Source organism: Podarcis cretensis (assembly GCF_951804945.1).
Source record: "Podarcis cretensis genome assembly, chromosome: 7".
NCBI lineage: Eukaryota > Metazoa > Chordata > Lepidosauria > Squamata > Lacertidae > Podarcis > Podarcis cretensis.
The window spans coordinates 50,724,754-50,735,474 of NC_137176.1; the positions used below are offsets into that span (position 1 = coordinate 50,724,754).

The 10,721-nt window shown below is 42.2% G+C and overlaps 1 protein-coding gene across 1 annotated transcript in view; it reads left to right on the forward strand.

Annotated features, from left to right (window-relative positions):
• LOC307219572 (uncharacterized protein) overlaps positions 1–8,017 on the forward strand; it is a 74,320-nt gene extending 66,303 nt beyond the window's left edge. The window contains exons 28-31 of the mRNA XM_079982816.1: positions 764–991; positions 2,430–2,560; positions 3,468–3,812; positions 5,092–8,017. Coding sequence (XP_079838942.1) covers positions 764–991; positions 2,430–2,560; positions 3,468–3,812; positions 5,092–6,039 — 1,652 coding nt within the window. The 3' untranslated portion in view covers positions 6,040–8,017. The remainder of the gene's footprint in view (positions 1–763; positions 992–2,429; positions 2,561–3,467; positions 3,813–5,091) is intronic.
• Positions 8,018–10,721: the final 2,704 nt, after the last annotated feature.

Sequence of the window (10,721 nt, forward strand, 5' to 3'; positions counted from 1 at the left end):
CTTAGATCTTCGTGGTCAGTTCTCATGCTAGGAGAGCATCTCTCTCTAGATTTCTCTCCCACTGAAATATGCCAGAAATGCTCTGCACTTACTGCTATCTGAAAGCTGAGTGACTTCATTTCAGATTAAGCCAGATTCTGAAGGCAATGGAAAAGTTTCAGCTATACCTGAAAAGATGTAAGATACTACCCCTCTCCTCATTTGGGCACTGGTTGTAGAGAAAGAGAAATCCTCTGTGGTCTTTCTGCTTCTTCTCCTTGAGACAGGCTGGGAAGGTACCCCAAAGCCATAGCTGCAAGGAATTAACACACATCTAGGAAAACTGTTCTTCATATTCTGTCTGGTTGACAGACTGGGTACTTGCGGAATTGCTGTAACACCAAGGATGCTCATTTAAAGACTATTTAGCATCCATTGATAATTTTAGCTCTTTAAACATTGTGCTGATGTCTCTGTGTAGACCTGGGGTGTCTACCTGTGGTCCTATAAGAGGACCTATAGCTCCCATTGGTGGAAGTTGTAGACCACCATCTCAGGGGCTGCAGGTTCCCATCCCTGTTGCCAAAAATACAGTTGCCAAAGGTGGCTTACAACAATTAGGTAATCTAGAAACTGATGTGCTTATCTCCATAATATAACTATTTACTTCAGAACATCAGGTTGGTATCCCTAAAGTCAGTATCTGCTCACAGTTCTGTCATGCATTCAGCTACTTACATTACATTGCTTTATATTTATTGTTACTGTCTTTTTCCCTGTGAAGGGTCTAGAGTACAGCTTATACCAGAGAATCTGAAGCCTGGATCATATGAAGTTCCACTCCTGGTGAAAGATAACCAGGGTCTTAGCTGTCCCGAGTATCAAACTCTAAGACTGGATGTTTGTGAATGTGCAGAAGGTGGTGGTTGCCGAGCAGCAATCGTCGGCTCATCAGTTTTTCTAGGACCTGCAGCAATTGCTCTGATAATTCTGGCGTTGTTGCTGCTGCTGTGTAAGTAACTAGCATTATTCCAGAAGAATTGGCAGAATGCCATTGTGCACTCTGACACAATGACTCCTCCTTGCGGGGACTTGCAATCTTCATGCAAGCTTTATGGGCGTGAACTAACCAAAGTTAAGCCCCTTCTGGTTTTCTCCCATTAGACTCGATAGGACTTAAGAGAGAGCTTAATGTTCTGACCTTTTATATATGGTGCGGTAAAGAGTAGAGCAATACATTTAAGGAACTTTGTTAAAATTTTATTTGTCTCTGATACACCTTTCCCACTCCTTTTAAAGCTTTTGATCCTTGTTCTTCCTATCTTTTATCAAAAATTCAACTTTCATATGAGGTGAAATGTTGTTTGGCAGCTTGACCAAAAAACAAGCCACAAGCCATGAGGCTTTCCAAACTAGAAGTAGCTAGTTAAAGTCTGGACTAAGAACACTGTTCATTTAAAATAATAATCAAAATAATGTTCCAAGAAGCAATGAATTCTGCAAATTATTTTATTTATTAGATTTCTTACCCACCCCTCACTTATAACCTGCTCAGGTTACAACATTATAACTGTACTATTAAAAACAAGTAAAACATTTTGTACAGTTATTAAAGCAGCTGTTACAATTCCACAGAGCAGTACAGTAAAGGTTGAAGAGGTGGGTCCCACATAAATATTTTAATTGTCAAAGGCCAGAGGAGAGAGGTGTATCTTCAGCATACTGCAAAAGTTACACAATGAAGATGGTAGGAACCACCTCTGTGTGAAGGGAGATCCACCATTTAAGGGCTGCCACAGAGGAAGTCCTTTCCCGAGTCAACATTTGCCATACTTCTGAAGATGGTGCAACTACTAAGCCCCCTCTGCTGAACTTAACACCCAAGATGTAGGGATGGAGGTGGTTTTTCAGATATTTGGAGCGCAAGTCATTCAGCTTTTAAACCCCAGGGGTGAGCACCGTGAATTTGGCCTGGAAATAAACTGGCTGGAGTCTTGCAGGCTGCTTGCTTTCCCACATAGCTGCAAGCCTCTCTTCACTGTCTGAGAGCTAGAAAAAAAACCCCGAAGTTGCCAAAATTTGTACCTAAATCCTGTGTTTTCGTGGTAATGTTGTGGAACATGCACAACTCTGAATGTGTGAGGCCTGCAAGCTGAAGCAAATGGAAGTTGCTTGCTGCTGTTCATGTTTGGTTCTGCAGTGCTCTCACCTCACTGGAATTTTCAAATGTGCTAAGCCATCAGAAAGTGTAGAATAGTACAGAATTGGTATATCCTGTTGTTCATGGTGCAATGTTTGCATTACATGGCTCTATTTTAGAGAACATTGTAATATTTCGAGTGGATTTTGGAGTATTTTGTTATATTTAATGGGCTATGAACAGATATTTAGGATTTGCTTCTGCAAGTTCAGCCTTTGGTGGTTCGTTGATCTGCCGTGTTCCTTTGCAGTGGTGCCTCTCCTACTGCTGGCGTGTGGCTTTGGTGGATCAGGTGCCTCAAAAGGCTTTGTGGCAATACCCGATAACAGTGAAGAAATGTTGCGAATATGGAACAACGAAGGGGCAGCCCCTGAAGACAAGGTATCTTGTGTTTTGCCCTGATTTTGTATATGGCATCAAGGAGTGTTGATATCCTGCTTAATGCATGTCTGCTAAGAAGGAAATCCTGCTGAGTTAAACAGGATGTCCCTCCAAGGACAGGCATGTAGGGCTGCAGCAGAAGAGTCTGCTTTAGACAACAATGGGCTGAGTTACTTAGAACAATATGGCGCTTACTCTCTTATCAGTTTAAATAGGTATGGGGTAGTTCATTTACATAATTAAAAAGTGTTTGTGTAAAAACAGTTGTACAAACATAGGTGGGGTTAGTGTGAAGTTTCTGGGCTTGTAAATAGGCAGGATCAGGCTGAGGCAGCTGTTCTCAGGCTACTTTTTCTGACGCAGCTGTACAGAAGCATTTGGGAAGGAAATTTGCTAAGAAGTTCTGCTATCCAGCAGATATTCCCATTGACCTGGAAAGCTGCCTAACTACAAACTCTGTTGTTCTGAAAGGAGCTTTTTTTGGAGGGGGACACTGTATATGGGGTGGTGCTCTAGCAAGGGGGACATTGTCCCCTGCTGGATGAACCATAATCCCCAGATTTTCAGAGTTCATTTTTAAATCATAGATCTCTAGCATCTGTAGAACCTGAAATCTGAGACGGTATGCACTGGGCCACTCCATACTTTACTTCCCCCACCCTGGTAACATTCCTGCAGACCCCCATGCAAGTAGCCAAACCTTTCAGGATCTGTTTCTCTCGCGTATTACAAATCTGCTCTTTCTTTTCTCCAAGCAGGAAGCAAATAAACTATCTGTTCCTGAATCGCATTTCCCTCCTAGCTGGCCTCGCCCAGCCCAGCCTGCTGCATGTTGTTTGATTGTGACTTCAGCCTGCCTCCTTAAATGAATGTAGTTTTACAGTTTTATTTTTCTCTTTGACGTTAGGCTGCCGTCAGCCTAAGCCACATGACTTCTGTGAACAACTCGGCCTCAGGGATGGGAAATGGAAATGCATCGTCAAGCTTAGGAATGGCAGGAGGCGCTGTGGTTTCTGGCTCTTCTGCATTTGGACAGCGTAACACCACAACCATCGAAAGGCGCTGGGAGGAGGCCCGTACGTCTCATGCACATCATGAAGGCATGGATTTTGGTGGGGGCTCAACCATAGCAGGAGCAAGAGGAGTAGGAGGGGGAGACATGGCAGCACAGAAAATCCTGACAATGGATAGCAGATACATGGAACATGCTGGAGCCGTGAATGAAGAATTCTTAAGGAGCTACTTCACTGAAGTAAGATTTCCACTTTTGTGAGATGCTTCCTCTCTTGGTTGACTTTCCCTTCCCCTGTTTTGTTTAATTCTGGGACCTTTGTATTTTCCACTCCTTAGTTTATTAGGATTGGTTTGGGCATCTCTCACATGCAGTGTTGTGGGTTTCCTGGAAAATGTGAATATTTCCCTATGCAAATTATCACCATTTCCCTAACATTCTCAGTTTGCATCAGGATTTTTCCCAATGTCCTCAAAAGTGATCTAATATAGCACATTTATTTTACTTGTGTTCATTAAACAAATCTAAACACTTTGAAGACTGCCATGCTTACCTTTAATTTGCAATTGGCATTCATTCATTGTTACTAAGGAACATATGAAAAGGGGAAATTTCAATAGAAAAATAAAGCACTGGGGGAAAGAAATTCTGCCCTACATCACTGCTCCTGCTGTCTCTGACAGAGTTAAGCCAAAAATGCCACCACTTCTATTACCCAGAAGTGGGATGGCATTGTCATCAATTTCTAAGGAGGGGGAAATTGCATATTTTTCCCTGGGGCATGGAACTTGCAAGCAGCGTCATTGCTGTATTTCTCCCATTACCCTTTCCTTTCCACAAGTACTATGTGGGCAAACTACAATTTTAAAAAGGAGAGTGGGGGTGGGGAAGATAAGATGCAGACATTCAGCTGTCACTTTTCTCCCATAAATGCCCATCCCTGAAAATATCAAGAATTTTATGCCTGGCTCTCTCACCTGCAAAATGGGTGGGTTTCTCTTTGTTAAGAACATAGGAAGAGCCTGTTGGATCAGACCCCATCTAATCTAGGAGCCTGTTCTTACAGTGGCCAACCACATACTTATGGGAAGCTTACCAGCAGGGCATCTGATATTTTTATCTTCCACAAATTTATCTAATCCTCTTTTAAAGCCACCCAAGCTGGTAGCCATCTCAGCCTCTTGTGGGAACAGATTCCAATGTTTGGCCTTGTACTGTGAGGAGCAGTTCTTCCTTTGTTTGTCTTGACTCTTTTGATGTCTAGATGCAACAGGGGTCCATGAGTTCTAGAAATGAGAAAAGGGGCTAAACTTTTCACTATTCCCTTTCTCCATGCCCTGCATAATTGTATACACTTCTGTCATGTTGCCTTTTCACTAAGCTAAAAGGCCCCAAACCACTGCCTTCTGCCTTAAGGAGTTTGTGTCACACCCAACCAAGCTGACTGCTGTTTTCATTAAAGAAAATTATATCTTCCGAAACACAAGTGCTCACAGTTCTTGTTTTTCCACATTTTTAGAAAGCTGATGCTTTTGCCGATGAGGATGAAGGGCACCTCGCAAAAGACTGCCTACTCGTTTACTCTCAGGAGGAAGAAAGAGATTCTCCCCATGGTTCTGTTGGCTGCTGCAGTTTCATTGAGGGCAACTTCGATGAGCATTACCTGGATGACCTGGGAGATAAATTTAAGACTCTGGCTGAGATCTGCATGGGCAAACGTATTGGCATGGAAGCTGGACTACACACCTCTCAAGGCCTGAAAGACCCAACTCCTACTCTTGCAGCAAGTGAATCTGATGTGCAATACTTGCATCAGCAGAATGCAGAGCACACCTATACTTCAGGCTCTGGCAACCAAATACCTGATGCCACAAAAGGATTTGGTTCAGAAATGGTGGCTGAGGAGACAGTAACTGAGACTACCTTTGAATCTACACCTGGCTTGCAGCAAGTTAGACGTATACCCAACCCTCTGGTTAGCAGCAGCAGCAATGTTGTTGTGACAGAAACATCTTATGGGGCAATACCCCCTCCAGTAATCTTTGACCCCCAGTTTAAAGAGAATGTGGTAGTGACAGAGAGAGTGCTTGCTCCAGGTTCTAACTTGCAGGATGTGTTAGAAATGCCTTCTGGAGTCTTTCCAGACCTTACAGATTCAAACTACGTTGTTGTAAGGGAAAGGGAGAGGGTCCTTGTACCTAGTTCCGAGCTAAAGGGTTCCTTGAGCATCCCCAATTTAGCAGGAGGACAGAATGTGGTAGTGACCGAGAGGGTGGTTACACCCACCCCTGGCATGTGGGGCACATCAGAGCAAGCCACCTACCCTGAGAGTGATAGACAGGGACAAATCTTGATCGCAGATGCTTTCTTTAACCAAGGCAGCACACAGGAAGCACCTCCCCCTGGTTCTACACTGAGCAAGTCCTCAAGGGTTAAATACAGCACTGTGCAGTACACACGCTCATAGATGGTATGCTTTCATCCATAAGTTTTTATTTACATTTAACAGTGATAGGGATTAGTGGTTTGTTTTCTCAGGGTCTAAATGAATTGCTTTGCTTTCCTTGCAGTAGTTTCTGTACAAGAAAACTCACACAAAGCCCAGAGAAGAGAGACCGAGATTAAGGATGCAGTCCTAAACACACTTTTCTAGGAAGTATGTCCCACTGAATACAGTAGGACCTCTGAGTATAAGATTCATAGCATTGCAGTGTAAAAGAACTTGGATTGTAGTAACATATGCTTGGAGCAACAAGGAACTATTCCAGCTGCATAGCCAGAAAGAACGTTGCTAACATCCTGAGCCTCTGTATTCTAGCATACATTGCTAGGACCTGGATGGCAGTCCAACTGATTTAGTTGGTTATTGGCAAACCTTAACTAGCTGTGTGATCCTAAATGCCTTGCTTCAAGATTAAGTCACTCTTGGATTTGTTCCCTTGTGTGTTTAGCAAAGTATTAACTTAATTAGTCATATTGACTTCAAAGTTAAGTTGTCAAACAGTGCAATCCTAAACGTATTTACTCAAAAGTAAGTCACGTTGAACACAGAGGGGGTTACTCACTGGCGGATGTGGTTAGAATTGCAGCTTTAAATGTACAATACAGCTGAGATGGCTTGTTTCTTGGGCTATTTAATATCAACAGGAAATACGTATGTTCTCTAGGTATTTCACTTCATTTTTAAGTTGCTTTTCAAAATAATGTCCTTCTACATGAAAAAAGCAAAGATGAGTGTAAAAAGAGGTGGAGTGAAAACAAGAATGCAGTCTAATTTTCCTTCCTACACTTAGCAGACATTGTGCTCCTTTTGCAACATGTAGGCTAAGCATAGGTTTAACCCAAGTTGCAGCTGCTGGACAATAAAAAAATGTAACTTAAAACCACAAGCACATGTGCTCATCTGACATCTCTGAATCAGGATCCTTAAGAGTTCTGATGTATTCATTCAACTCTACTAGCCACAAGGGCTGTCCCATTCATTTCAGTGGAGGCAGCTGATCCTTTCACATATTCAGTGATTGGCTTCATCCATTGAAATGAATAGAACCCACCCATGCAGGATGGGTGCTTTTTCAAATGCCACAAACGTGCAGTAAGTAATTCTGTGTATATCTGTATAGTACAGTCAATGTGGTGTAGCAGAGACAGTATTGGGCTTGGACCAAGGAGGACTGGGTTCACACCCCTTCCCCACTCACCCATAAAACCCACTTAGTGCCTTATATGTTTTAAATATGTATCTTACATTTTCTCAGGCCCTTTGGCTAAAAGCAATAAATAGGATTGGGTGTACTGCCACTGAACTAGGTTGCATACACACCATACATTTTAAAGCACAACACACACCCTCAAAGAATCCTAGTAACTGTAGTTTGTCTCTCACAAAGTTACGATTCCCAGCATTAACAACAAATAGTTCCTAGGATTCTTGGCAGGGGGAGTGTGCTATAAATGTATGTTGCCCTACTCCCTTTTTCCTTCATCTATTATTCTGTACATATCTATTTTATAATTCAAAGAAAAGCAAAAATGAATGGGATAAAATGTATATAATGGTAAATGTATTTTAATCTTTTTGGACAAGATAAACTTACATTTAAGGAACATTTTATATGACAGAAATACTGCTTATTTTAAGCTTTACTTTAGTTTTAATCCACAGTTTCACCTGTGGAGAGTTGTTTCTAATGAACTGAGATTTAAGAGTGCACTGGTAGCTGTTGCAGAGTTTACAGTTAATTCCCATGTACCTTTCCATTTGGAATTGGAGTATAGCCTGTTCATTTTCAAGGGTTAATCATGGAATTTGCAGATCTCGAGCTTTGCGGTATCTTTTTATTTTAGATAACAAGCTGTGGTTTTGCACTGATCTCAATTTTGAGGTGTCGATGGATTACATTGTGTATTTTTGTGGAATTTCAAATAAAAGGGGAAAATTATAATTGCACTGCTCGGTTATTTTAACTGGTTAAAAATGCACCCTATGTAACCACTCAGACAGCTGTAACAATTACTGAGGACAGTTCACCAAAGGTTAGTAGTCACTGCTGAGCCCATTGTTGAAAGTAATGTAATAACATGCAACCAGATTCTATGCATGTCAGAAATTAGCGCCACTGAGTTCCATCAGACTTGCTCCCAGGATTGCAGCCTTAGGAAGAATTTGTTGCTGTCTCATAGATTTGCAAATTAACAATACACGAGGGAGAAATACATTTTCTGTTGAGAAACTAAATTGAACGTACAGTGGTGCCCCCCGCAAGACAAACGCCTCGCAAGACGGAAAACCCGCTAGACGAAAGGGTTTTCCGTTTTGGATGCGCTTCGCAAAACGAATTTCCCTATGGGCTTGCTTCGCAAGACGAGAATGTATTGCGAGTTCCTGCAGGTTCCCCCCCCCTTTTTTTCCCCCTTTTCCTAAGCCGCTAAGCCGCTTATCAGCTGATCCGCTGATAAGCCGCTTAACAGCTGATCGCTAAAAGCCGCTAAACCGCTAATAGCGCTAATCCGCTAAGCTGTCAATGGGCTTGCTTTGCAAGATGAAAAAACCGCTATACGAAGAGACTCGCGGAACGGATTAATTTCGTCTTGCGAGGCACCACTGTATAGCCAATTATTGATTAAAGTGTTGAGACAGGGGTCTAGTTCTCAGCTGGTATGATAAGTCTGTGACTGACAAAGTGTGCACAAATTTCACATCAGTGCAATTCAATACATTTTTGGTTGAATGGGAGTCCTGCTTTCCTCAGTGGGGTTTACTAGGTTAGATTACTGCAATGCATTATATGTATATCTGCCTCTAAAAACAGTTCAGGAACTCCAGCTGGTGCAGAATTCAGCAGCCAAGTTGCTCACTGGGACGAGATAGTTTGAGCATATTCAGCTGATCCTGAACCAATTGCACTGGCTGCCACTTAGTTTCTGGGCTCAATTTGAAGTGCTGCTTTTTACCTATAAAGCCTTAAATGGCTCAGGACTGCAATGCCTGAAGGACTCCCTCCCCCCATGAGAGGTCTGAAGGGTGGTAACACAAGAACAGGCCTTTTCTGCAATGGCTCCCCATTAGTAGAATGGTCTCCCTAAGCAGTCTTGCCTGGTGCCTTCATTACATATCTTTTGGCGCCAGGCAAAATCATGTATCTATAACCAGGCCTTCGGCTGATTGTCTTTTAAATGTGTTTATGGCAGGGGAATTACTGGTTTGTTTTGCTTTTGCTTTATTATGTATTTTGTGTTTTCATTTTGTATTTTTATGTTGTGACCCACCCTGTAATCATTGGATGGAGGGTGGTATAAATGTTTAATAAATATTATTTATAATAATAATAATACCTGAGAGCAAGCCCAGTTGAACTTCTAGGAGCTTACTTCTGAATTAACATGCATAGGATTGCACAGTTAATACATTTCTTGTCACAGGCAGACACTTTCCAAGTAATATTTTGTCACATCGCTGAGAATTAGGCAGGACTAACAATGATCAGCTCAGCATATACTCCACATGTATTATGAGTCTCAGGCACACTAATTTAACACATCTAGCATTCAAGAGAGCCTTCTATCTGAAAGCGTCCCTAGGGGGCAAGGGTGTCTAGAGTTGCATACAGCCCTCAAATACATTTCTTAGGATGCCTCTTAGTCAAGCAGTAATAGAGCAACAGCTTTCAGCTCTCAGGTTTTGGTTGCTTGTTTTTCTAACTGGAGATAAAATAAATTAGGCCAGAGTCAAGTAATAAGCCTCACTCGCCCAAGTTCCTCGGTCTCAATACAAATCTGTCACATCACCATCCTTCCTCGTTTGCACCACTAGATGGCACAATTACCATGCTTGCTGGAGTTACTATGGAGGATACTAGAGGCGGACTAAGCAATCTGCAGCACACAGCTACATGTAAGGAATGCCCTGAATAAGAAACGGGAGCTGCTTCATTGTGAAAGATAACAAAAGCAAAAAGTTGAAGCAAATAATGCATGATGATTTCATTTGCCAGAAGGTGGAAGGAGCGATCCTCACCAACAGGAAGGAACTGATTGACGAAGTGGAAATACTGGGAAGCTTGGGAGGAAGTGATCATGTCCTCCTGGGTTTCATGATACATAGGCAAGGTTTTGTGTGCATGGACACTTCTTCAGCTTATACCAAGAACAAACTTAGTTAGTCTCTAAGGTGCTACTGGACAATTTTTTAAAAAAATTCCCTATATTTTGACTGTGTGAGACCAACATGGCTACCTGTCTGAATCTAGAAACATAGGCAAGGGAAAGCTTAGTATAGTCAGATATGCACTCTGAACTTTAAGAAGGCCAGTTTCAAAAAGCTGAAGCAACTACTGGGTGAGATCCCAAGGTCAGAAATAGTCAAAGAGAAAGAGGGGTCCAAGATGGATGGGTGTGAGAAATATTGAAGGCACAAAGGCAGACAATTCCAATTAAAGTAATGTGGAAAGCATTTAAGGAAACTGGTCCGGCTGCATAAGGAGCTTACAGATGAGCTGAGATTTAAGAAGAGCAAGTGTAAGAAATGGAATCAAGGGGAACTCACAAAGGAGGCATATACACGAGTAGCCAACAGTTGCAGGGAGGAGGTCAGGTGGGCCAAAGAATGAGCTCAGGCTTGCAAGAGAGCTTAAGGCAAGAACAAACTAG